Here is a 27,868-nt window from a genome sequence, read left to right on the forward strand (position 1 = left end):
CTGTCTGCTGCGGTTTGTTTATGTTACAGTGGCTGCAGTGACCAGCTTCTCTTGATGGCAACCCGAAGTGCCAAGTTGGGAGGGTGCTACAATCCCGCACCACGATACTGGGACGAACGTCCTAATGGTGGCAGTCTGACGGGACCGTGTCTAACCCGCGTGCTTATCTGGTGCAAGATACCACTGGAAAGTTACATAGCTACCTGGGTTGGACTGAAATTGAATGGAGGCTGGCGGCAAACGGCCGTGTCGGCAGCCGCATCATCAGCGAGAACCTGTGACCTAGCTGTGCTTGGTGTGGGAAAGTGGTGCAAAATACTTAGTCCATAACTCGCCTAATAGGAGGCTTTGAACGCTGTTTAGCAACAAAGTGAGAAGTTCCTGGATGACTAACATTTGGGAGAAAGAATGTGTGTACATCCTTTGGTGGACAGTCTAGAAATTGTCCAAACAACTGTGAAAGGGTCAAAAGGCATTTTGAAGTATAGTGTGAATATCCATGTGGATTTTTATGTGATATTTATTGAATTGATGGATCTATGAACACCTTTATTATTTTTGAATATTATTGGTGAATCGTAAAATCTCGGCTACTAAATTTAGAAAGTCAACTTCAAGAAATCATGATTGTTAGGGTCATGTATCATTACTATCTGTACTGTGTGAGAACGTTTTATCGCTTTCTCCCCAGTAAAATTATGTTAATGGTCGAGCATGGCACGGGGGGAGGAAGATGTCACAGGTGAACAATGAAGTGGAAAATGTTTACTGAAGACTATTTGTAAAGTGTGGTAATAAGTTTTATTTGTAACGACCTAACCTGTACAGTGTATTATTTGTAACATATGTATTTGTAAATAGTAGATTTCAGTTCTGTACTTACTGGAAGTATCTAGAAAATTGTTGCATGAATTTTTGAACAGGGTGTGTTACCTTTTGTTGGTTATGTGTTCTAGAAGGCATATTCTAACTATTCTGAAAATGGAAGATTCGCGAACGTGCGTATTCGAGAAAATTATTAAAGGTTCGCGACTGTAGTAGGAATTGTGATTGGTGAACCTAGGTGGTGATAGGCGGACTCATGCATTCTGATTGGCTACTCCAAGGCCAGGGTTTACTCTTATATAGAGTGCGAGGCAACATTTCGTCATCTTGTCTGGTCTTGGACTGCCTTTGTCTGTCTGAAGTTTTACGTCGTGTGCGACGCTTTGCTACCAGGATAGGTCACCTTCAGGCAAGCACTCTTGCATTCCGTTTCGGCTAAAATTTCCGTAATGTTCCGTTGCTATTTCGTATAGGGGTCTGCCCTAGCCTAACCTAGATTCGCCAAATTCATTATTTATGACGCCTTAGCTTTTCAGCTTGGCTTGCCTGTTTGTTTTCGAGGCATTCCCATTTCTTGTTTCACTAAATATGTAGACTGTAGTTTATATATTTACCTTGCGGTTTGCCTCTGGTAGTTCAGTGTCACTTGATGTACGCTAGAGTTTTGGAGAGTACGTTTACTTCACTGTAAATCGCATTGTACAACTGCATTGGTAACTAGATGTGTAGTTGGTTTGAAATTTTGAACTTGTACGAAGGTATTATCAAAGAACCTCTATGTTATGTGGACCACAGAGTATATAGTTCGTAAGTTGCAAGTTGGCGGATGTTGTTCGGAATGTATTTGTAAAATCCATTTGTAAATAATATTTTTCAAATTTAAGGATCACGGCTGATTTATTTCGGAATCTGCAATCTAAGCCATGTCCATGCCGTCGGTAGGTCCTAGCTGCTTCCACCTTCCTGGTTTTTTGTCCACTAGTTGGCCCTACTGATATTTACATATCTTGTTGTCGGCGGAGATCCGCGTAGTTCCAACTGATGTTCAACTGTGTGTGAAGCTCTTTTGGTACTGCATAAAGGCACCTTCTCCCCCCCCCTTTATGTGTTTAGTGCTTTGTTTTGTGTAACCACTGTAGTAGTGGTAACAATGACTAACTTCAACAGGGATGCAGAGGAGCTTAAATACAGTGTTGGATTTCGCAAAGTAATGGGCCTTGAATATTAACGGGAATAAATCGAAAGTGCTAGTAGCCCAGGTACACGAAGGAAGGAGGAGGGGAAATGGGTCGTGCAGGGAGAAAGGTTGGAACAAGTAAGTAAGATGGAATATTTAGGAGTCATTATTAACAGAAAAGGAACTTGGGATAATCAGATAAAGCGTGCGAGAAACAAAGGGATAGCCGCCCTTGCCTCAGTCAAAAACTTGCTGGCTAAATTTCCGGGTATCAGTTATAAAACTTTGAGGTTAGTTTTAAGATCGGTGGTTTTTGGTAGGGTAATGTATGAGGCTGAAATTTGGGGGGTGGATGAGAAAAGAGTAGAATTAAGACGAATTATGAGTAGTTTCGGTAAGTCAGTGTTGCGGCTCCCGCAGTGCACAGCTAATGCTGGGGTGGAATTACTATGTGGGGAAGACTTGGAATTTGAGTGTGTGAAACGAATAGTGAAATATTGGACGCTTTTGAAGAGACAAAATGATGGGACGGTGCTACAAGCTGCATATGAACCATAACTGAAGAGTATGTATAAGGATGCTGGCTAGTCAAAATTAAAAGATATTTGGAGATGATAGGATTAGGGCACATTTGGGGGGAGGTCTGGACGAAGACAGAAGCCAGAGGGATGACGGTACTTTCGATTAGGATTAGGGACATTCATAGGCAGAAATTATTAGGGGAAAGTAGACTAAGAAGTTCGCCGAATGTTTTTTATTAACGTGGAGGAAGTAACGGGGATAAATATTAGATACGTTGGCAGGTTAAAAAGGGGTGGGTTGGTGTGGTGGCTTATGGGACTGCATAAAAATAACGGTTGGTTAAAAGGGAGGGAAGGGAGGGACAAGACAGTTTGTATACTATCTGGGGCAGTGAATGACAATTTTCACTTATTAGGTGACTGTGAAGAAACAAGTAAGATCAGAAATAGATTACTGAGTGCCGAGCATTGGAAACTACTGGGAAAAGGGGATGAGTAGTCTATTTTAAGGGGGATTATCAAGCAGTGGGAAAACGGGGGCGAGTTGAACAGGTATCTATGTGCGGTAAAATAGTCCTTTGAGAGCAAGATGAAAGAGGGAGAGTAATAGGGTGGACACGGCGGTATGTGTTTGGAATGAAGATGTCTATGGGAAGCTTGTTTAATAATTCGATTATATGCACTGGATGGAGATTGTATGATAAAATTAATGGTGAGGGGGGTACTGGTGTTGGGTACATTGTTGAGTTGGTGAGTTGGTGGAGTTGGGTAAATAATGTGTTTTTTGCAAAGGTAGTGGACTTATTGTTTGTGATATGGCAGGATGGAATGTAATTGCTATCATTGTTTTGGTACTGATTGGGAGTAGGTCAGGGAATAATGACTGTGACGCAAGTTGCTGAGTGCATAAGGACACGCGATGAGTGTGCTGAAACGAGGAGTCTGCGACTCCTGCAGCAGAAATGATCTTGTATCGGATATATTTAGTATGTTAGGGTAGTTAATGAGTATTTCGTTCAGATAGCCAATTAGTATATAGAGCTTCAGTTTAATATTATTGGTAGTGCACCTTTCATTGAGGGAATATCTTTCTTGCGCTACGACGGGCGTCCAATTTATTGTACTGGCTACTTCTCTTCCGACTACACCACGTATTGGAGTCAATTGTAAGGATCGTGCATTAAACATGATGCTAAGTATCGGCAGCTACATTTATCTCCATTAATCCATCAATAATAAATTCTTTACGCCTTCATAATTTTCGATTAAGGTAATTATCTCCTTTCCACGTTTCACTGTAGGCGTCAAATTATTCACTGATTTGCTACACGATACCTCTCAGTGATAACTAATATGCATCAATAAAATATTTTTTTTTTTACGTGAGATCAACTGGGGACCCGCATATCCTCTCTTATAATTTACCAGCAATTCCAATTTTCTTTAAATAAAAATAAAAATCATCACTCAAACTCATCCAACCAAAAATAATCCTGCACGAATACAACTTAAACTATTCTGCTATAATAATGAAATAAATTGCAATAATAATAATAATAATTTAAATGTTTAAATTCTTGTTTTATTCATGATCATGAATTGCCTTGAGATGAATTATTCAATTATTACAATATCTAATTACATTCGTCGTATCTTCATTCAAAGGATAAATCAACAAAGTCTTTAATTGAGATCAAATCATCATTTCATTAAAGAAATATGGCTCTCACTATATGAAAGCAAAGAAAAATTTACAAAGTATCATATGTTGTAGTTATCAAACTCATTAAGTAACAACCTTGCTGAATATTAATGAAATCAAAGTGTCAAGAAAATTAAAAGTGAGAATAAAATCACAAGTGAATAAAATAAAAATAAATGACTAAAGTCAAAAGTGAATTAAGTCATAAGTGTGGTTAAAATCAAAATTGAATTAAATCAAAAGTGCTTATTTATCTTCTCATCATGTCATTAATCTTCTCGTTTATCTTTGCTTGATTTTCAATTGTAACGCTAGCAGAAAAAGCAAAGTTCCAAATGTCATAGCTTCAAATGGCTATTCTTAATATATTCTGATGCATTAAAAAAAAATCAATCAGTTTCACCTGTTACCAATCATATTGTGGAAGAACTATCTGAAGATTCTTTAGCAAGGAATTACGGTTACTCGATTGCAAACGAGGAGCCTAACCTCACTATAATGTGTTTCGCTGACGATACGGTAATATTTGGGAAAAACACTGAATCTGCTGCCGAACTAGCTAGGATCGCCATAGAAAGATTTAAGGAACTCGGCCTGGACATCAGCGCTTCAAAATCAGCTTGTCTTTCTATCAGAAAAGGTCATCTAACGGAGGAGAATATCATCATTAATGACGACTGTGAAATTAAATCACAGTGCAACGGAAGTGCCATTCGTTACTTAGGTGTGAATTTCATCAATGAACTTAAACTGGATCCACAAGCCGTACTTGACAAGACACGAAACAAGATTGACACCCTTGTTAACTCACCATTGCTGCAATCTGACCAGAAATTTTCAATTTTAAATAGTTCAGTATCACCTACTCTTATTTACCCACTCCAAGTTACTCCCCTAAACAAGATACCTAAAACTTTTCTATCAGATGCTGATAAAATACTGAAGAGTGGAACTAAAGAATTATTACAACTACCAGCAGACGTTCCGGATCACATGATATACACCGAAAGGAAGTATAAAGGCCTCGGTTTATTTCGCGCCACTTGGGAAGCCAAACTACAGCATATTAACATCTGTAATAAATTATCACTTGCAAATAACGGCTACATTAATGCAACTAGGAAGCTGGAACAAGAACGTACAATTTGTTTGCAAGATCTAGGCATAGAAATGAATGATCGAGTTATGTCCAAAAATAGCCATCTTCCCAATGTAAGGAACGTCCGACAGATACTACGAGACAGAGAATTTCAGTCATGGACGAAGTTGCCGCACAAAGGAAAGGGCGTTGGACTCTTCCAGGAATACACGCCAGGGAACAAATGGATAAGAGATCACCGAGGCTTATCCTGTGCGGAATGGAGAGAGGCCATCAAGATGACAGCGAATGTGTGCGCCGTTCGCTCCGTGCCGGGAAGGTCCCAGGACAACACCCTCTGTCGGCGTTGCCACAGAGAGCACGAAACTCTTGCCCATGTCCTGGGAGCCTGCCCTCACGGGGAGGTATTGAGAAATTCCCGCCATCATACAATACGACACATGATTGCGACCTCGCTGAGGGATCATGGTTTCACGGTGCATGAAGAGGTCTCTGGCCTAGCTTCCGACGGGAGTAACAGGCGTATTGACATGATAGCTTTTCAACCTGCTAGCAAGCAAGGACTAATCTTAGATCCCACAATACGCTTCGAGTCGCACGTTGGCCAGGCCGAAGAGGTGGACGCCGAAAAGAAGTCAGTTTACCAGCCAACTGTAAACTACTATAAAGAAAAATATCACCTAGACGATATTTCCGTCCATGGACTTATGATCGGAGCTCGAGGCACAATCCCTAAATATCTTGTACAGCTATGGGATTCTCTCGGCCTCAGTCGGACACGACTTCACAACATCGCTATCGCCGCAATACGAGGTTCAGTGACCATACTCCGTAATCATCTATATAGCATTTGAACAACAATATTGCACATTTATTCCTGAGCCTTGTGATTTTTCTACCTGGCTCAGTAGCAAAGTCAACAGTAACTTAGAAAACAAAATACCGTGCAGTTGACATACTTTGTCCTTGTGGCAGCCTCCGCATGGGGGAAGTTTGTAATAAATAAATATATCCATATTATTTCCTAAAAATAAAATGTAGGTATAGTCTAATAAATTCTAACCATTATCCTATCAGGTCTTACATATATCAAGATTCACGATTGCATCTAAATTCAAATCACTAGATCATGGAATTCTAGAGAATATTGTTGGTGATAATTATCTACTTGTCAATGGCAGAGACTTAAATTATGAAGATGCTTCCTCCCCTTAAATCATGGTTTGACATAAATCAAACTGGACTTAGTAAAACATGTGAAATTCTCCTAGAAGATATCAGGTTTACACCTTAATATTTATTATTTGGATATTTATTTTGATGACTGTATATACAGGGTGTTAGGTGTATACCTGCAGATATTTCTTCTAGCAATAGAGAACGATGTGACGAACCACTATATATCAAACTTTTGGTAATTCTCGGAAGTTATTTTCGAGAGCAAAGAGATACGATGTTTTTAGAATAGGTAGTATGCCTTGTTCTTGTGAATGAATAGCTTCCCTTTGAGAACAGGCGAGTCACGCGCCATGCATGCCAAACTGGTTTCTGTTTATGTTTACGTACAACAGCTGAACGCTAACGATGCAATGCACGAGATGTTACGTAACATACTTGTCAAACTGGTTTTATGTTTAAGAGCAACTGAGCTATGATAACAGCTGAAGGTGGCTACTACAGTAGCGTATGCCTTGTTAGGTTACATTCTCGCCAGACTGGTTTCGTAGTTGTCAGTATTCAGTTTCCGTCTTAGGGGCTTCAGACAACCCTGGTCATCGGTTTCGGACCCTGGAGATGTACCGAATTCTCAGCGTTAATACTGGTTCATTTGCTGTTATGTCCTTTAAGGGATTGGGATATGTGTGGTCATCAGCCCCGTGGTCTAGTGAGTATGGAAATGACCTGAAAACCTGAATCGGTGCGGGACCTGTACGAGCGTGTGATATAATTATTGGTTGGGATAGGCGCGCCGGGACGTGAAATACAGTAGATCCCCGTTGTGCATTGCGTAAAGGTAGATGAAAGATGGCAGGTCCTTACGCCAACGGAAGCAGTCATGGGATGCCCAAATGAGTAGCATCGGAATTGAATTATCGAAACACATCGAATGTTTAGTTTCAAAGGAATATTGGACATGTTATACAACTAAATAAATTTAACGTACCTACATTTCGTGCCTCCTTCCGGACTGAGTTGCTCAGACGGTTGAGGTGCAGGCCTTTTGACTCCAACTTTACAGGTTCGAACCTGGCCCAGTCCGGTGGTATTTGAAGGTGCTCAAATACTGTAGGTCAGCCTCGTGTCGGCAGATTTTCTGGTACATAAAAATAACTCGTGCGGGACTAAATTCGGGCACCTCAGCGTCTCAGAAAACAGTAGAAGTAGTTAGTGGGACGTAAAGCACTTAACGTTATTATTGTTATTATTATTATTATTATTATTATTATTATTATTATTAGGTCATTAAAAGCTGAAATACGTGGAAGAAAATAGTAAAATATGCGTGGTTTAAGAGGAAACAAGATGAAATGTATGTCACGTGAGTTAGCATTGGTCGCAGTAGTTACCTACAGATTACTATGCGTGAAACGAGAACCAGGTCAAGCTCGTGGGGATGAGTCAGCTGTAATCTCGTATTGTGTATGAACATCACATACACATCAACAAATATAAAAAACATAAACAAGGTTACACGTTAGAGACATGTAGCTATTAACCTGAACGCCAGGCCGACGATCGCTTTCATGAGTGCAGATGAATTATCAATCATACACAATCCACAGATGTCGAACACATCTACGAAGATTCCGCCACAACTATATTACATTTTACTATGATGGTGCTAATAACAAATCGCAGCAGCTATTGGCTTTACGTCGCACCTACACAGATAGGCCTTATGGCGACGATGGGACTGGAACGGGCTAGGAGAGGGAAGGAAGCGGCCGTGGCCTTAATTAAGGTACAGCACCAGCATTTGCCTGATGTGAGAATGGGAAACCACGGAAAACCATCTTCTGGACTGCCGAGAGTGGGGTTCGAACCCACTATCTCCCGAATAATGGATACTGGCCACACTGAAATGAAATGTCGTATGGCTTTTAGTGCCGGGAGTGTCCAAGGATAAGTTCGGCTCGCCAGATGCAGGTCTTTTGATTGGTCTCCCGTAGGCGACCTGCGCGTCGTTATGAGGATGAAATGATGATGAAGATGGCACATACACCCAGTTCCCGTGCCAGCAAATCTAACCAATTAAGGTTAAATTTCCGACCCTCCCGGGAATCGAACACGGTACCCCTGTGACCAAAGGCCAGCACGCTAACCATTTAGCCATGGAGCCGGACTTAAGTGACTGCAGCTATCGAGCTCGGTAAATCGCAGCAGATTACGCTACTGCGTGTTGAGATGATGTCGGTAGAATACAGTATACCTGTTAAGACATAAGGCTGCAGTAGAAGAAGAGGAAGAAGAAGGTAACGAGAGCCACATAGTCAAGCAGCACACAGCTGAACAAAGTGCACATTAGTGACACAGACATAAGAGTGGCGTGGTCGCGGGAACTACAGTCGCATTCGTGACAATCTGTTGTAGAAAAATAATGAACTAACATACAGTACGGGCTCCCTAATTCCAGGTGGACGGTAACAAGACTATCTCGAATAGAAAAGTACGGATTTACGAACGTACACGAAAACGCCTGTGAACAACATAATGCACCTATGTTAAACATTACAGTACAACAGTTTAGAAAACAAAAACATACATATTGCATTAAAAGAAATGTTAAACTTTCTTTTGTAAATTAACAAAACACTCTAGGCAATCTTCTTAAGTTAAATGTTAACTTATAGTTCCTATTTCAGTAATGATGAATATAAAACGATTATTTTATTGAATATTTATACGTGACGACGACGACGATGTTGATGATGATGATGATTGCTGTCTTAATGTCATCGGCCCTTAAAAACGCAAAGTGTTCTCTGTTATAACTCGTAGGGAATAAGAAACATAATATAAATTGCTGGAAGCCTTTCCCGATAGATTGATGAAGGGCAACCCGTGTTCTGTTCTGCCACACGATACACTAGCAGCATATAATGGTATTCGTGGTATTCATACACTGGCATTATTCAAATACTACTACTGATGATACTGCAACGAAGTAACTCGCGTACTAGTACGGACGATAATTCGCATCTCTGACAGCTGTTATTCAGGTCAAGGTCAGACAGACGGGTTTCATGTAGGGGTGGGGAACCCGTCCAGCGACATCCCCGTCGCAAAGAACAGCAGACAACCGGCATGTGACAGGTCTAGTGCTTTTGTCGAACTGCTTACGTGGAATATTCTCCCACAGTGCGATTTCAGTATCATGGTCTTTTGGGAGTCCAACTCGCCGTATGCAGAAACGACCCGTGTTGACGTGTACGTAAATAAAGTTTATTACGTCAACGAAAGAATGCATGGGAGAGAATTTCAAAGTGAGTAGTATCGGAATTGAAATGTCAAAACACATCGAACGTTTTACTTCATACCAGTAAGGGACATGTTATAAACATAAATTAATTAAATGTACCTTCCTTTCGTGTTTCCAACCGAAGAGAACATGTTTAAATATAAATGAGAACCTTCTAGCTTACTGCTGATTTTGCAGTGCCTATTCAACGTATCAAAATAAACGTTGCCAGGCTGAGTGGCTCATACGGTTCAAGCACTGGTTTCATGAACTTAGCAGGCTCGATCCTGGCTCAGTCCGCTGGTATTTGAAGGTGCTCAAATACGACCGCTTCTGATCGGTAGATTTACGGGCACGTTAAAGAATACCAGTGGGCAAAATTCCGACACCGCGCGTCTCCATTGGCACGTGAAGATTTATTATTATTATTATTATTATTATTATTATTATTATTATTGGGCGAGTTGGCCGTGCGATTAGCTTGCATCCGTCGAAAAGCCACTAACAATATTATTATAAAAACTGTGTTAGTCTATTATTACTGACTATTATGAAAACAAAAGTTAATCGCCCCACTCAAACTTCGTAGCTCGTAATCTGTCAGAAAACACTAAAGAAAATAGTGAACTTTTAACAGGTCCGAATTATTATTAATATTATAATTGCAGACATGTCTCCGAAATTACCGAAGCATGTACTTACAAATTGTTTTACATCGCACCGACACAAATAGGTCTTACGGCGACAATGGGGGAGAAAAGGGATACAAGTGGGAAGGAAGCGTTCGAAGTCTAATAAAGATACAGTTCCAGCATTTCCCTGATGTGAAAACGGGAAACTACGGAAAACCATCTTCCCGGCTACCGACAGTGGAGTTCGAACCCACTATCACCAGAATACAAGCTCACAGCTGCGCGCCCCTAACCGCACGATCAACTTAGTCTAAGCCCCAATTCCGGTCTGCGTAGCTCGGACGATAGAGCGCTGGTCTTCTGATCCCACCTCGGCAGGTTCGATGGTGGCTCAGTTCGGTGGTATTTGAAGGTGCTGAAATACGCCAGTCTCGTGTCTGTGGATTTAATTGCATTTAAAATAGTACTGCTTTACAAAATTCTGGCACTTCAGCGTCTTCGAAAACCGTGAAAATTAGTTAGTGGAACGTAAAGATATTAGTAGTAACATTATTATTACGGACGTTTTAATTAAACGGGTCCGTTACATTACCTATCGGCACTTACTGTCCAGTAATTAGCCTTCTGTCCACCTCTGTGGTATAGTGTGATTATCTGCCACCCCCCGGAGGCCCGTGTTCAATTCCCAGCTCCGCCACGAAATTTGAAAAGTGGTACGAGGGCTGGAACGGGGTCCACTAAGTCTCGGGAGGTCAAATGGGTAGAGGTGGTTCGATTCCCACCTCAGCCATCCTGAAAGTTGTTTCCCGTAGTTTCGCACTTCTCCAGGTAAATGCCGGGATGGTACCTAACTTAAGGCCACGGCCGCTTCCTTCCCTCTTCCTTATCTATCCCTTCCAATCTCCGCATTCCCCGCAAGGCCTACACAAGACCCCTGTTCAGCATAGAAGGTGAGGCCGCCTGGGCGAGGTACTGGTCATTCTTCCCAGTTGTATCCCCCGACCTAATGTCTCACGCTACAGGACACTGCCCTTCAGGCGGTAGAGGTGGGATCCCTCGCCGAGTCCGAGGGAAAACCAACCCTGGAAGGTAAACAGATTAGGAAAAAGAAGAATAAGCCTTCTATTATAAATGCCCGGCGGCAATTCCATAGTAGACCGAGCTCGATAGCTGCAGTCGCTTAACTGCGGCCAGTATCCAGTATTCGGGAGATAGCAGGTTCGAACCCCACTGTCGGCGGCCCTGAAGATGATTTTCCGTGGTTTCCCATTTTCACACCAGGCAAATGCTGGGGCTGTACCTTAATTAAGGCCACGGCCGCTTCCTTCCCACTCCTAGCCCTTTCCTGTCCCATCGTCTCCATAAGACCTATTTGTGTCGGTGCGACGTAAAGCATCTAGCAAAAGAAATCCACAGTAGCTATTTTTCTTTCAAGCAATGTTCACGCATGGTTGCAACTACGGTTTTTGAAATCTGTCTCATTAATAACAATATGACTGAATACTTACAGCCTTTTCTTTCAGTGTCCACCGTCCTTTCACTGACCTGAAAAGTTTATGAATAAGCATAGAAAACTCGCATTGTCTATTGTCAGAAATTCATCGTAGACTGTCGCAATAACAGCACAGAAATGTTGCGCTTATTTTTCATTTACTTATTAACTATTTCCTTTCATTTTGTCAGCTTGGATCACTGAGTAATGCCATTGACGTCTTATAAATCACACACAACTACACAATACTTTATTCGCACGTATGTGCTGGTGCGTATCTTCGAGGTCACTGTAAGGATCCTGTGTACATTTCACACAGAGAACCCTAGACCGGTTTTCGAGTACAGCAAGTGGCCTGGCACGTGAGCCATCCTCTCCTAATTGCCAAGCCTTTAGGGGAAGTGCACAACAACATGTGTTGGCCTGCGATAAGAAACAGGTTCAATAAACCCTAGACTCTGCTACTGTACTTCCACTACGCGTGGACAGAATGACGTAACCGGCATATCCTGCTACGGCCGTTCAAAACACATTAGGTCCTGAAATATTTGGCTCAGTTATGGGCAAACTAATAGGACAAGATAAAAAGTACATAGCATATATTGTGAGATGTCTTTTTCTTTGCCGACTAGCTTAATATCTGCACGTATATACCTAACACCCTGTATATATATAGTTATCAGCCTACGGATTCCGTAACGTATTTCACCGTATGAATATCCTATCAACCCAAAACATCCTATGCCACTACGAAAATCATGCCGCAAACATGTCAATTATAACCTATGGTTAGTGTCATGTCGCGTAATCACTATCAATAGAACACAAATACATCTCTCTCACCATATTCCAACTGTAAACATTATAACTCCACATTAATCATATCAATAAATATATCCCTCAGAATATTCATACTTATAATCTCATCACTACATCGTATGTACTCTTAATTACACATATAAATATCAGTCATTTCTCCTTTAGCGGCGTATCATTTCAATATTCCATTATCATATGACAATGATGCATTAATGGGTTTAATTTCTATTCAAATACACATAATCACTCTTTTCCTGTAAAAGAAATACATGTATGAATGTATCAGGATCGTATTTACTTACATGCGGTGACGATCTGGTGATAAAGTCTTAATAACCTATGAAACCATCTATATCCACTCCGCATTACAGCTGGATTAAATCACATTATGCATAGCACTTTTCTTTGGCAATAGTCGAAGTATCGTTTTCAAATCTCTCCACAACTGACTATAAGCATCCCTACATATGAATGTTAATTTACGCAATCGAAGACTACCTACATCCATGGTCTTAAGGCTATTACAATAATTTCTTTGCGATGACACTGCACAATGAAATCAATTCTCGAAGATATAAATGTCGACCTTCTTAAAATCACATTACTAACATCTATGCACTACTTCTTAAAGGTAAATATGTATGGTTATTTGAATAGATAAATCTACATGGAACTTAACTTTATCTGTTGGCATTACCGGACTGGGCTAGATTCCAACTCGATCATCTTTGGTCCCCTGGCTCGAGGTGATGGCTGCGTCATATTTGGGCAGTGGCTACCAGTTTTGGGCTTGTAGAATCAGCTGGCCGGTGGCCATCAGTTGTCAGCCCCATCTCCGACTTAGTTACTCATCTCGATGCCGTCGTTTGCATGCGATAAAAACATATTTAACACCATCATTAGTTCCACAATTCAGTCTCACAACGAATTCTCCTGTGTCTAATTTATATTTTTTTTTAAACAGGTTATTCCAAAAAATTCACTGAAAGTCTCCAGTTATAAGACTTGTAAAGTACTCTAGATAACTTCTAGTTTATCGTAAATATATTTTGAGTGGCGATATTTTATTTTCCACTAAGTAACTCGCATTAATTTTCAATTTGAGCTTTGGTCTCCGATAACTTAATTCTTCTTCTTTTTTAAAAGTTTTCCTCCTCGTTAACCTTGATATTTAATTGTAGACTGGCATAATATCTTTATAATATCACTCGTTCTTCCAATTATTCTTCAAATCTTCTTCCGCAAAACAGCTTCCTCCTTCTTTACGTGACGAATTTCGCATGAATAACTTTGTTCCGATGCTCAACGTAAATGTGATTGTTCACTTTGCCATTTTAACAATTTAAAATATTCTGCATTTTTCTTAATCACGGCCGCGTGGATTCTATAGGTCTGAATGTCTTACTTCCTGACCATGGCTTACTTAATTTGTTAGATCTGTATTCTTTTCGACACATTCACGGCTTCTTTAATTCTATATGTCTGTACTTTTATTACAACATAATCACGGCCTATTTAACTCTGTATGTCCATACTTTCTTCTAATGTATTTCTCTACTATATAATCTTTGTCATTTTATTACGATGCATGGCAAACATTGGTGTCGTAACATCTCATTTCAGTACAATCAGGGCAATAAAATGGTACATTATTATTATTATTATTATTATTATTATTATTATTATTATACTTTTAGATTTGGGCAGATGCAGTTTTCTCACAATTTATGTACAGTAAGTGATAGTAATGAGTAGTTGGTAAGAGAGAGCAGGACATTCCCGGAAGAGGAGGGGTAGGACGAGCCTACCCCTTATAAATAAAAGAGATATATATGCGGAACTAGGAGGAGAGATGCGGGGTACAGTAGGAGAGCAGTTACAGCCTCACAAGGTCGACCGCTAATGGAATGGTGAGAAAGCTGCACTGTCATCTGGTAGGGATGGTTGGGGGCACCTTACGGGCCCCACAGATAGGGCCGGTCGTGTCATCATGGGAGGGCGGTCTTTTTCTCACCACCTGAGGATGACTGCTGTGGTGATCCTCCCTAGGGAGTGTCACGTTTCCGGAGTATCTGACAGACCTCATGGCATGCCTTAAGAGTCTCGTGTTGTTTTTCTTTGTTCCTTTTTCATGTTTTTGGAAGTTGTTTTTATTTTTTTATTGTGAACATGTATTTGGGGCTGAACGCCTGTTATGTTCAAGAATAAATACAATACAATACAATACAATATATATATATTAAAATACTGGTGTGAATTTTAGCATCTAAAACAACACTTTTCACCCACAGCCACCAGCATACATAGAAATAAGATTTGCTAACCTACATATAGAGCAACACCATCTTTACAGCCTCCAGCGTAAAGATCTGTTAGCCCGATTTTGCAATAACATTAGTCTAGACAAAATGCCATAAAACTGAAAGCTTTGTATCTCATCACACAGGATTCCCTCATGTTAGCCCAACTCACAGAAGACATTTTGAACTTTCCACAACAGACGGTAGAACATAACTCATTCTTTTTAAATTTGCTGGTTAGCCTGTTCTTGCGAGCACCCATTCAATTTAATGCAGTAATAAAATATTTGTACCAAGGAAAATCAATTGCATGCAAGAAAAAATGCAATAAACAAATACTCTCCTCCCCAGTTTCAAGTGAAAAGAGAAAGAGTATTCTATCCCGTTCTACCTTCTGACAATTACTACCATCTTGTTGAATCATTGTAATAATGTTAACTAGCTACTGTATGTGAGGAAAAAGCTGGGCAAGTTTTTCCATTTCCTGACTTCATTCCGTGAGTAATTACTGATCAACAGATCTATGCTACATGTAAAGGTGAAATGCATTCTCTGCAATAATGTGTGAAGAGGTCTCATTCTCTTTTTTTCTAGGGGTGTTCCTAATTCAGTGATTCCTAAATACTAAAATAAGGAATATATTTACATACCTGTACTTGTTTTACAGTAACAGTAAGGGTCCCTTGTTCCATTTTTACCTTCCTCTTAGAATATCTGCTGTCAACCAGCTCTGGGAGACATGGCACAGGACGGTCATGATCTATTAAAGCATAATTTGAAATATCCTCATTACTGACAATATTGTACAAAAACGCGTTAACATACAAAATCTACAAATTTATTTGAAGGTCAATTATTTATTAACTATATTTTTCATTATTTCTAGTATGATAGAAGATTCAATGACTCCTTCACTTCAGAATCTCCAATATAATTCAATAGAGACAACAAAATTTAAAATACCCCTACGTATAGTACTTATCACTAAGGCTATACACCAAAAGGCAAATATTGCAGCCCTATTCTCTTTTTCTTAATGGGTCATCACTGCTGCCAACTTTATTAGTTACATATTAAAATCACGAGTCACACCAACAACAAACCAACCTCAATGTAAGTATCAATAATGGAGGTTCCCTTACCCAAGTAAATGATAATAAATGATCAATCAAGATATTCATAGCTTAAAGAGGAATTAAGGAAATACAAACACACTCTCACTCGCATTCAATTTAATGTTATATATTTCTGTATTTTGATATACGCATTACTATAACCGTACTCTTCAGTGTTTGCCTTGTGTAAATAATTCAGCTCCCTTCTTGGAATTTGCTATTATTTGTCGGACTGAAGTGAAATCACGCTGTAATAATACACACGAGCAAATATATTATATTTACACATGCCGTAAATCAATAAGAACAAACTAATGAAACAAGATATTAAGATCCAACTACTCAATCTAAATTATGTGGGAGATTATTAAACCATCACATATTCATTTATTTATTCTCATGGTACTGGTTTTGGCAAAGTGATTGCCATCATCAGCCTAGGGAATTTCTATAAAGACATTTGAAATTACATTAACATGTAACTCTTATAGTTAATATATACTTAACAACTTAAAATGGATATCCATGTAAAAGCTGAATAATGTTATTTACAAGTGTTATATGGTAGTCATTGAGCATTTACATTTTCAGGTTTACAACTTAACAATCATATAATTAAAAAGAAATTGACCGACTAAAATTTCTGAGTGATTGATTTAAAATATACACTTTGTGATTAAAATATAACTTATCAATCACTAGTAGTATGTACCAATTACACTGTCTGTGTTCATTAAATAGCTTGATTCAATAAAAAGTTTGTAAGTATTGTAGCTATATTTAGTATTAACAGGCTAATATGAAAGCAACCAGGGTTCTTGATAGAAGGTAGTTCCTCAAAGAAATATAAGCTGCGTAGTTGTATAAGGCACTCGGCTCGAACCTGGCAAACTTAAATTGAGAATGAATGATTTAAAATATTCTGATACCCTTTATAAATAAAATATGACTTATTTTGTCTATCAAGCACTAGTAATATGGTGTGTACAAATGACAGTGAATTCCTTATATTATAAAATAATTGAATTCATTGAAACAGGTTTTATTCAATTATATGACCATAAGTATTGTAGCCATATTTTAGTGTTAATAGGCTAATATGAAAACAACAGAGATTCTTGATAGAAGGTACTTCCTCAAAGAAATATAAGCTGCGAAACTGTGTAAAGCACTGGGCTCGAACTTCATGCTAAGATGTATGATTGTATCAGAGGAATGGATCTCATAAAACAGATTTGTTATTACAGGTGTTGATCTGGAATGTTCTTGATCCAAGACAGAACCTCAGGTGACAAGTTTGTGGTAGTAAGGTTGAAGAGGAACTCTACGCTACATGTAGAGGTGAAATGCATTCTCTGCAATAATGTGTGAAGAGGTCTCATTCTTTTCTTTCTAGGGCTGTTCCTAATTCAGTGATTCCTAAATACTAAAATAAGGAATACATTTACATACCTGTACTTGTTTTACAGTAACAGCCACTCGAGCTAAAATATGGCTACAATACCCTCGAGTTCCTCTTCAACCTTATTGAAGTTTTGGACCCACATTTCATTCCCAGTGATAGTGGGTATTAAACCAACTGGAAGAACAGCAGCATGGTTCCCGAAGGGGCAGACTGACAGAAGATTTGATATTCACAATGAGACAATTGGTGAAAAAAGCTGAGAGTATGATAAGGATGTAGTAATGACTTTTATTGACATCCAGAAGGCACATGATTCAGTGGCATATACTGGGCTACCAAGACTATTAGTGAAGCCCAAACCTCCGATGGAAATCTTAAACCACATTTTAAGGTAAGCATCTGACACGCTGTTCCATTTTCAAAACTTGAAAGCAATGAGAAAAACCCATCGCACATATTTCTGAGTGCAAGGTATTGGGGACTCACTTTGCAGCCCTGATGCTGCGTCCGTTTACCCTCGCCTTGGTGCTGAATGCCCGACAGGTGCAGGGACAGTGGGGGGGAGAGGTAAGTGCGCTAAGCCTCGCTCTCCCAGTTTGCCACTGCTAACGAGGGAGAGAGCTCAATGATCTGAAGTTCACTGCTAACAAGGGAGAGAGCTCAATGATCCGAAGTTATCCAGAAGTCTCACAAGTAACACAACTGACTCATGTACTACAGTGTCACATGTTTGTTGTTGCATGTGCATGACATCTTACTGACTGTCTACAGTTGAGAAAATTATTTGTGTACTGCAGTAGTAGCATTATTGTGCTCAGAACAATTTTAGTCTATTTGAAGTTACAGGATCATGCGTCAGACATCATCATCATCATCATCATCACCACCACCACCACCACCACCACCACCACCACCACCACCACCACCACCACCACCAATCTACTGAGAGAGCTAATAAACCAGTAAACGACGGGTATGACTGCTGTAAATGCTGTAAAATTCTACATTTTCATTTGATAATAATAATAATAATAATAATAATAATAATAATAATAATAATAATAATAATAATAATAATGGTTCATGTTTGTGGGTTACAGTAGACACGTCCTAGTTCGTGAACCATGGGCAACGGCTGGGTGGCCTAGTAAGTGGTCCTGAGAGTCGGGATACCAGTTGCTATCGAAAGGGAGTGGGCATCTCGGACATATTCTGAGTCATGGCCCTCCTTGTGCTCAGGTGGCTAGGACTATACAATTCACCGGTGGTCCATAACCCGTTAGAGGAGAGACCCTCACTTGGACTATGTGCAAGTAGGGTAGCATCCTGCTTCATGAATTTACCGAGCTCAGAACATTTTAAGCAAGCCTCAGGGACCTATGGGAGTAACAGAGTCCCACTCCCATTTAACAGGCGAGGGACTCCTTGGAAACAACTTGGCGAACGAATTGGAATTCGATGGGGAGCTATCAATATTAATGGGGCTTATGGAAGAATGAAAGTAGAACTGGCTGAGTCAGCAAAGAGGATGCATCTGGATGTGCTAGAAGTGAGTGATATTCGGGTAAGGGGAGATAACGACAAAGAGAGAGGAGATTATAAAGTGTGCTTGACGGGTGTTAGAAAGGGAAGGGCAGAGTCTGGGGTAGGGCTCTTTATCAGAAATACCATTGCACGCAACATAGTTTCCGTTAGGTACGTAAATGAGCGAATGATGTGGGTAGATTTGTCAGTTGGAGGAATTAAGACTAGAATTGTGTCCGTGTATTCACCATGTGAGGGTGCAGATGAGGATGAAGTTGACAAGTTTTATGAAGCATTGTGTGACATCGTGGTCAAGGTCAACAGAAAGGACAGAATAGTGCTAATGGGCGATTTCAATGCGAGAGTTGGGAATAGAACTGAAGGGGACGAAAGGGTGATTGGTAAATGTGGGGAAGATATGGAAGATAATGGTAATGGGAAGCATTTGCTGGACTTCTGTGCTAGTATGGGTTTAGCGGTTACGAATACATTATTCAAGCATAAGGCTATTCACTGCTACACATGGGAGGCTAGGGGTACCAGATCCATAATAGACTGTATCTTAACAGACTTTGAATTCAGGAAATCAGTTAGGAATGTACGAGTTTTCCGTGGATTTTTCGATGATACAGACCACTATCTGATCTGTAGTGAACTAAGTATCTCTAGGCCTAGGGTAGAGAAAGTGAAATCTGTCTGCAAACGAATAAGGGTAGAAATCTCCAGGACGAGGAAATGAGACAGAAGTACATGGATGTGATTAGTGAGAAGTTTCAAACAGTAGACAGTAAGCAGGTTCAGGATATAGAAAGTGAATGGGTGGCATACAGGGATGCTGTAGTAGAAACAGCAAGGGAATGCCTAGGAACAACTGTGTGTAAAGATGGGAAAAGGCGAACATCATGGTGGAATGATGAAGTGAGAGCAGCTTGTAAACGTAAAAAGAAGGCTCATCAGAGATGGCTCCAAACAAGGGCAGAGGCAGACAGGGATTTGTACGTAAATGAAAGAAACAGAGCGAAACAAATAGTTGTTGAATCCAAAAAGAAGTCATGGGAAGATTTTGGTAACAACCTGGAAAGGCTAGATCAAGCAGCAGGGAAACTTTTCTGGACAGTAATAAAGAATCTTAGGAAGGGATGGAAAAGCGAAATGAACAGTGTTTTGAGTAATTCAGGTGAACTCATAATAGATCCCAGAGAATCACTGGAGAGGTGGAGGGGATATTTTGAACATCTTCTCAATGTTAAAGGAAATCATCCTGGTGGTGTTGCAAACAGCCAAGCTCATGGGGAGGAGGAAGATGATGTTGGTGAAATTATGCTTGAGGAAGTGGAAAGGATGGTAAATAAACTCCATTGTCATAAGGCAGCAGGAATAGATGAAATTAGACCTGAAATTGTGAAGTATAGTGGGAAGGCAGGGATGAAATGGCTTCATAGAGTAGTAAGATTAGCATGGAGTGTTGGTAAGGTACCTTCAGTTTGGACAAAAGCAGCAACTGCACCTATCTACAAGCAAGGGAAGACGAAGGATTGCAACAATTATCGAGGTATATTATTGATTAGTATACCAGGCAAAGTATTCACTGGCATCTTGGAAGGGAGGGTGCGATCAGTGGTTGAGAATGGAAGATAGGAAAGGAGAGGAAGTTGGATGAAAACCAGTGTGGTTTCAGACCACAGAGGAGCTGTCAGGATCAGATTTTTAGTATGCTCCTGGTAATTGAAAAATGTTACGAGAGGAATAGACAGTTGTGTGTATGTTTCATAGATCTAGAGAAATCATATGACAGGATACCGAGGGAAAAGATGTTCGCCATACTGGGAGACTATGGAATTAAGGGTAGATTACTGAAATCAATCAAAGGCATTTATGTTGCCAATTGGACTGCAGTGAGAATTGATGGTAGAATGAGTTCTTGGTTCAGGGTACTTACAGGGGTTAGACAAGGCTGTAATCTTTCACCTTTGCTGTTTGTAGTTTACATGGATCATCTGCTGAAAGGTATAAAATGGCAGGGAGGGATTCAGTTAGGTGGAAATGTAGTAACGACTTGGTCTTAATGGCAGATTGTGCCAAAAGCCTGCAGTCTAATATCTTGGAACTTGAAAATAGGTGCAATGAGTATGGTATGAAAATTAGCCTCTCGAAGACTAAATTGATGTCAGTAGGTAAGAAATTAAACAGAACTGAATGTCAGATTGGTGATACAAAGCTAGAACAGGTAGATAATTTCAAGTATTTAGGTTGTGTGTTCTCCCAGGATGGTAATATGGTAAGTGAGATTGAATCAAGGTGTTGTAAAGCTAATGCAGTGAGCTCGCAGTTGCGATCAACAGTATTCTGTAAGAAGGAAGTCAGCTCCCAGACGAAACTATCTTTACATCAGTCTGTTTTCAGACCAACTTTGCTTTACGGGAGCGAAAGCTGGGTGGACTCAGGATATCTTATTCATAAATTAGAAGTAACAGACATGAAAGTAGCAAGAAGGATTGCTGGTACAAATAGGTGGGAACAATGGCAGGAGGGTACTCTGAATGAGGCGATAAAGGCTAATTTAGGAATGAACTTGACGGATGAAGCTGTACACATAAATCGGCTTCAGTGGTGGGGTCATGTGAGGCGAATGGAGGAGGATATGTTACCTAGGAGAATAATGGACTCTGCTATGGAGGGTAAGACAAGTAGAGGTAGACCAAGACGATGATGGTTAGACTCGGTTTCTAACGATTTAAAGATAAGAGGTATAGAACTAAATGAGGCCACAACACTAATTGCAAATCGAGGATTGTGGCGACGTTTAGTAAATTCACAGAGGCATGCAGACTGAATGCTGAAAGGCATAACAGTCTATAATGATAATGTATGTATAATAATAATAATAATAATAATAATAATAATAATAATAATAATAATAATAATGTATAGCCTCTGAAAAGGCTTGATGGTGACCTAGTGAGGAGGAAAAATGAATGGCGAAGCCATCATAAACAGACAGTCCCCACGCCAAAGCAATTAAGTGTACAAGGAGGTTGATTCCACAAATTGAACTGGGGTCCATCGGACCAAAGGCAAAAATTCTATCCATTTAGCCACAAAGTCGGACTTAAATTTGCTAAGGATTTCTATTTGCTAAACCCTAGGCTACCATTTGCACTGATCAGGTGTTTAGTAATGGCAGTGGCAGAGGCCAGGGCAGTAGCTTGTGAAAAAGTCTCGACAACACAGCAGGCTACTCTGGTAGCTATTGGCTGCAGCTCAAAATGTTTAAGGCTTGACGTACGCTAAACCAACCATTGAAAAGGGAGAACCTAAGTCTAGTGATAGCCCATGTCTTGATCCCAGTTTATGCCAACGATATGAGTATGTACCTAGAGAAAGATTACAGAGAGTACTGAGAAGTAAAGAGTTATAGAGGAGATGGTACACATGATAATAGGCACTGTATAGGAAATGCAAAAGCAGAGTGAAGATGAGGATGGGAAACAGACTGATTTAAAGTGAAGAGAGGACCGAGACAGTGAAGTATATTGTCCCCTCCTTGGTTTGCCACTGTAATGGATGATGTACAGAAAGAAGTCAAAAGGAAGATAGAGCCAGAGAATACTAGAGGTTGGTTATTTGCTGATGATATTGTTATATGTGGCAAGAGTGAACATACAGTACAAATTCAGTTATATGCTTGGAGTGAAGTACAGTAACAGAAGACTGAGACATGAAAATAAGTAAATACAAAAGTAAAACCATAGTGGTGACAAAGAGACAGAGGACTGGAAGAGGTATTTTAAAGCTGAACAAGACAGCTTCACATACTTGGGATGTGCAGTGACACACGACGGAACTATAACAAGATCAATAACAGGGTGTTAATTGCAGAAGATTTTACCAGAACTTAGGGATGTAGTATGGAATGAAAAAGTTCCATGATGGTGGAAAGAGGTGTTATTTAAGATCTATTTTGCCCCTATCCTGGAGTATGGAACAGAAACAGATTACAACATTCAGAGAGGAAAGCAGGATACAAGGAGTGGAAATTAAGTTCTTTAGAAGCATGCTCGGGAAGACAAAAAAAGGACAGTTTAAGGACCAAAAATAGGGGAAAGGCTGGGGGCAGAGTGGCTACAAAATAGAATAGGGACCAGAACTGATTTAGTTTGGACACTTTGGCAAAATGGAAATAATGAGAACCCCTAGAGCAATGATGGAATGGAAGGTGACAGGAATAAGACCACATTGGAAATCAAGGAAGAGGTGAACAAAGTACAATTTTTTTTACAATTTGTTTTACGTCCCACCAACACAGGCACATCTTATGGTGATCATGGGATAGCAAATGGCTAGGAGAGAGAAGGAAGCGGCCGTGGCCTTAATTAAGGTACAGCCCCAGTATCCATGTGGTGTGAAAATGGAAAACCATCTTCAGGGCTGCGGACAGAGGGGTTTGAACCCACTATCTCCCGGATGCAAGCTCACAGCTGTGTGACCCTAACCACACGGCTCCTTGCTCGGTAAACAAAGTAGAGGAAGCAGTGGAGGTTAGAGGTGTGAACTTGCCAATAGTGTTCGGAGAACAATGATGGAAGAACTGGCAGAGATGGTAAGCAATGGTCCATTACCCCACTCAGCAGGGAGTTTGACATAAGGTGTGGAGGAATAAGAAGAAGGAAAGAAGAAACAAGCATGTCCGGTGACAGTGATATGAGGAAAGATCTCACAGTCAATATAGTCAATGTTTTCAGTAGAACCCTTCAACAGTTACAATCCTTCCTTTTCGTCATGCTTGTATGGAGGGACTTTAGGAACTGTGTATAATAACCATTAATTTTACTCTCATGTTCATCTTTCAAGATCTTAAAACTAAGTGATTTAGTTTGAAAATTGTTTCCAGATGTTTGGTAAATGCATGTTGGCCCACATCTAGCAATTCAACCTCTGAGTCTCTTACCATTTAATTTGCCCCCTATCATCAAGGAAAATAATCATGAGTAATGTCTGTTGTACACCATCAAATGTTTCTTTCATTTCAATACTTCACAAGAAAAATTTTCAGTTCTTGTTATTGTTCAACACTGCTGAAGGTTTGACAAGATTTGGCAAGGTTTGATAACATTTTGTTTTTAACAGGGATGAAAGGCAAACAGAAGTTGCTAAGATCGTCATAAATTGATCATTGCTGACAGTGTTTACTTATAAGTTATTGTACAGTAATAAACAAACGCTGTCAACATCTTTGCATGATATTTCTCTTGCAATCTCCTCGTACGCTGCCGTTTTATTCATTTTACTGTGGTACTCTACAAAGTCCACTGAATATAAGCAGGGATGTGCTTCAAATTGGCAATTAATACACATACAACATCCCTCGGTCATGAAGAACCCATTTGTTGTTGTTTTGATTCCCGTCCAGCGATCCCAGCATGCATAGCGCACACTGTTAGTACTCAAATTCCATTGGTCAATTCTATCAAAGACTTGGCAATTCTCTGATCAATTAGAACACATTCTAATTCACTTTCAAGACTTCTGAAAACTTCTCAAGACTTGTCAAGAATTGCAAACAATTTGACGAGTAAATTTGTAAAGTCATGAACTTGACAAAATTTGATCGTGTACAAAAGGCTTAATACATGGAAATTTAGTGACAATGTGTGAATGTGCCTTTCAAAAAAGTTTAAATGAATACCCAAACCCCACAGCGCAATGGCCTCGAAGGGCCATGGCCTACCGAGCAACCGCTGCTCAGCCCAAAGGCCATCAGATTACGACGAAACCTCTCAGCTGTTATTCTTGGCTTTCTAGACTGGGGCCGCAATCTCACTATCAGATAGCTCCTCAATTGTTATCACATAGGCTGAGTGGACCTCGAACCAGCCCTCAGATCCGGGTAAAAATCCTTGACCGGGGCCTCAGGGTAAGTGGCAGAAACGCTACCCCTACACCGCGGGGCTGGCTTTAAACGAAAACATTCCCTACAAATTGCCCTACATGTTGTTGATCACTTTCTAAACTTAGCAGAACTACCGAAGTTTACTGGGAAAGTCTGTATTGGACAAATTTATATTGAAGATTAAGGCAAGAAATATTTTATTACAAGATAAAATAGCATGAGAGAAGACCCATGAAATGTTATGCCAATTCTCCCGTACAAGCCTGCTCAGTTTTTGTATCGAAAAGTATGCAATCCTCCACTCTTCGGAAAAAAAAAAAAAAAAAGTTATCTCTAAAGGCCTCTACTAATATACTAACCTGAAACAGAAGGAAAACTGACATTGAAGAATTCTTCTCCAGAACACGATTCTACAGCTCCTTTATCCTGATTGTTAAGATCCTCACAACTGGAGTGTAGACTTTGCAGTTTATCTTCATTCTCAGCACCATCTGGACTCTTCCTTCCATTCTGCAACACTAACAGCTTATCTGAATTTGACAGGAGAACAAACTCCTCACTTTCATCACTCTTATCAGTAAGTTTCTTATTTAAACGGGATCGAGATGCTGACTGAGCATCTGCAGAATTAAAACTCACTTTGGGGTTGTCTTTGTAATTAATCTTCTGACCTCCTGGAGACTTCAGAAGAGCCAGTTGCTTTAGCTTGTCATACACATTCATGTATGCAACATTACTGGGTTTGGCAACATCAGATGCCGTCTCACCCTTTTCTGAACTATGAGACTGCTTAACAGAACTTGGGAATTCCTGCTTAATGGAGAGTTTGGAAACAGCCTCACTTAAATGATGATCAGGATTCTCTTCATTATTTGGACATGGACTAGTGGGTACTGTAGATTCATAAGAATCCACATCATTTCTACTCTCCTTGCTATTCAAAACTGGTCTCTCTTCAACAGAACTGGATTCAAATTTATGTTTTGAAAAGTTAGAATTCTCTTTCCCATCAGTTGTATAGGAACAACCAACTTGTTTGTTGTCATCACAGAATTTCTGAAAATTATTAACTGATGATTTGGACTCAGAATGTTCAGTCCTTGGTTTGCTTTTTACACCATTCAAGTTTTGTTTATTATTACTTTCTTTTTTGTTCTTGTCAGTCAAATCATGCAATTTCTGTTCAGGTATACTGTTTACTGAGGAACATGTGACCTTTTTCTCCCCTTTATCTGTTTCTAGCTGCTCCCTTGAGGTTTTCACTGAAAAAGAGCTTGTGTTGTTTTCCATTCCATCAGCAAACAGAGGTTTACTAACAACAGGTACTGAAGAACAAAGTTGAGGAGAAAATGGATACGGAGGGACACCAAATGGAAAAGCACCCCCTACAATATGAGGTAGTACCACTGGAGGAGGCTTCCGTAGACGACTGAGTTGTGCAGGGGTCATACTAGAACAGAACTGCATAAAACTGTTTGAATACGCCATTTGTTGTTTTCCAGGAGAAAAAGGCAGGCCCCATTTGCCAGAATTGAATGGCAGCATTGATGCACCAGGTGTAAATGGATATGAGTTCTGCTTTCCCTACAAAAAGAAAGATTTAAAAATTATAGAAAAAGCCAGCATAAAAAAACATTTCAATACTGAACTATTTTCAAAGTCAACAGCACTCTTACAAGGAGAGGCCAACCAACTTCTTGCTGATGCTTGTTATTTTAAGGGGCTTAACATCAAAGGTCATCGGCCCCCAACCAACTTCAACGAGCTTCAAATGTACCCTGTGGGGGGACATTAATCAGTAACTCGTGTATAAGGGTTTACGTCAATACACTTTCATTTTCGAAAAAATTTAGGTCAAATGTCATGAGTAGAGCCTGGATTATATGTAATTATGTATTCTATTGCCATATATGTAGCTACAATGTCGGTGAATCACACTAAAAGGACCATTATTCCAGGAGTTTAAAGTTACATATTTTTTTCATATTTTGATGCATAATAAATATTCTGATAAATATTACATATTTTAAAGGTTCGTAGACAAGTATAGTGACCACCCAGCCACTGCTCTGCTCAACTGTGTTGTAACTCTCCAAGTACATATGCGTTGCATTGGATCGGGGGATTTATCAATTTTTCGGAAATTATTAGGCTGCAGATCTGACATGTTTAAGTAAAATGTGTTCGCCTCTTAGTGTTCTGTCACCTTCACTTGGTCCAAAGCGGATCCTGCGCCATGACATTTCACCTCAATTTTTTTCTAAAATGAAAGCGTATTGACCTAAACCCTTATACACGAGTTATTGTTGATTGTCCCCCAACAGGTACAAAGAAGCTCCCTGAAATCGGTTGGACGGAGGGTGTGGCCTCTACTTGTTAGTTAAAATTTGCCAAGCACGTGTAACGTTAAGGAGATTCCAAGAAAGGGAAGTGTATATATTGGTATATCCCACAAATATTTTATTCCCACAACTGCACCTAATAACTTAGGTGAGCAGTATAAAATATATTGGATGGTCAGGTAATATATAGAAAAATAGGAACATGAAAAGGAATGCACAATAAAATAAATAAAATGACTGGTCAGTATGGGAAGGGGGAGCGATAGAAAGAGAAGACAAGGAAACATGAAAACACAAACGGACGAGGAAAATCTCCACACCTTTAATAAATTGGCTCTCTCATCAATCCCCGTTCTCCTACATTCATTACTTCTTAGTCCTGAATGAGCATGTTTTGGCTTCCTTACTTTACCACCACTCACTGAGAAGACGATTATGATGTTTGTTGTATAAAGAGGCCTAACAGCTAGGCCATTGACCCCCCTAATGGTACAAGGCAAACAAAATGAAAATTAAAACTAAAATGAATGATGAAAAAATGATTGTGAAACAAAAACAATCAATGG

The 27,868-nt window shown here is 39.8% G+C and overlaps 1 protein-coding gene across 1 annotated transcript in view; it reads right to left on the bottom strand.

The window, feature by feature from the left end:
* The window catches only part of LOC136856965 (uncharacterized), a 197,083-nt gene that overhangs the window by 135,744 nt on the left and 33,471 nt on the right, over nucleotides 1-27,868 (bottom strand). Inside the window, exons 6-8 of the mRNA XM_068231088.1 lie at nucleotides 25,600-26,544; nucleotides 25,320-25,470; nucleotides 15,677-15,786 (exon numbers count right to left, since the gene is read on the bottom strand). Of these exons, the coding sequence (XP_068087189.1) occupies nucleotides 15,677-15,786; nucleotides 25,320-25,470; nucleotides 25,600-26,544 (1,206 nt within the window). The remainder of the gene's footprint in view (nucleotides 1-15,676; nucleotides 15,787-25,319; nucleotides 25,471-25,599; nucleotides 26,545-27,868) is intronic.

This window comes from Anabrus simplex, chromosome 1, assembly GCF_040414725.1.
Source record: "Anabrus simplex isolate iqAnaSimp1 chromosome 1, ASM4041472v1, whole genome shotgun sequence".
In the NCBI taxonomy this organism is placed as follows: domain Eukaryota; kingdom Metazoa; phylum Arthropoda; class Insecta; order Orthoptera; family Tettigoniidae; genus Anabrus; species Anabrus simplex.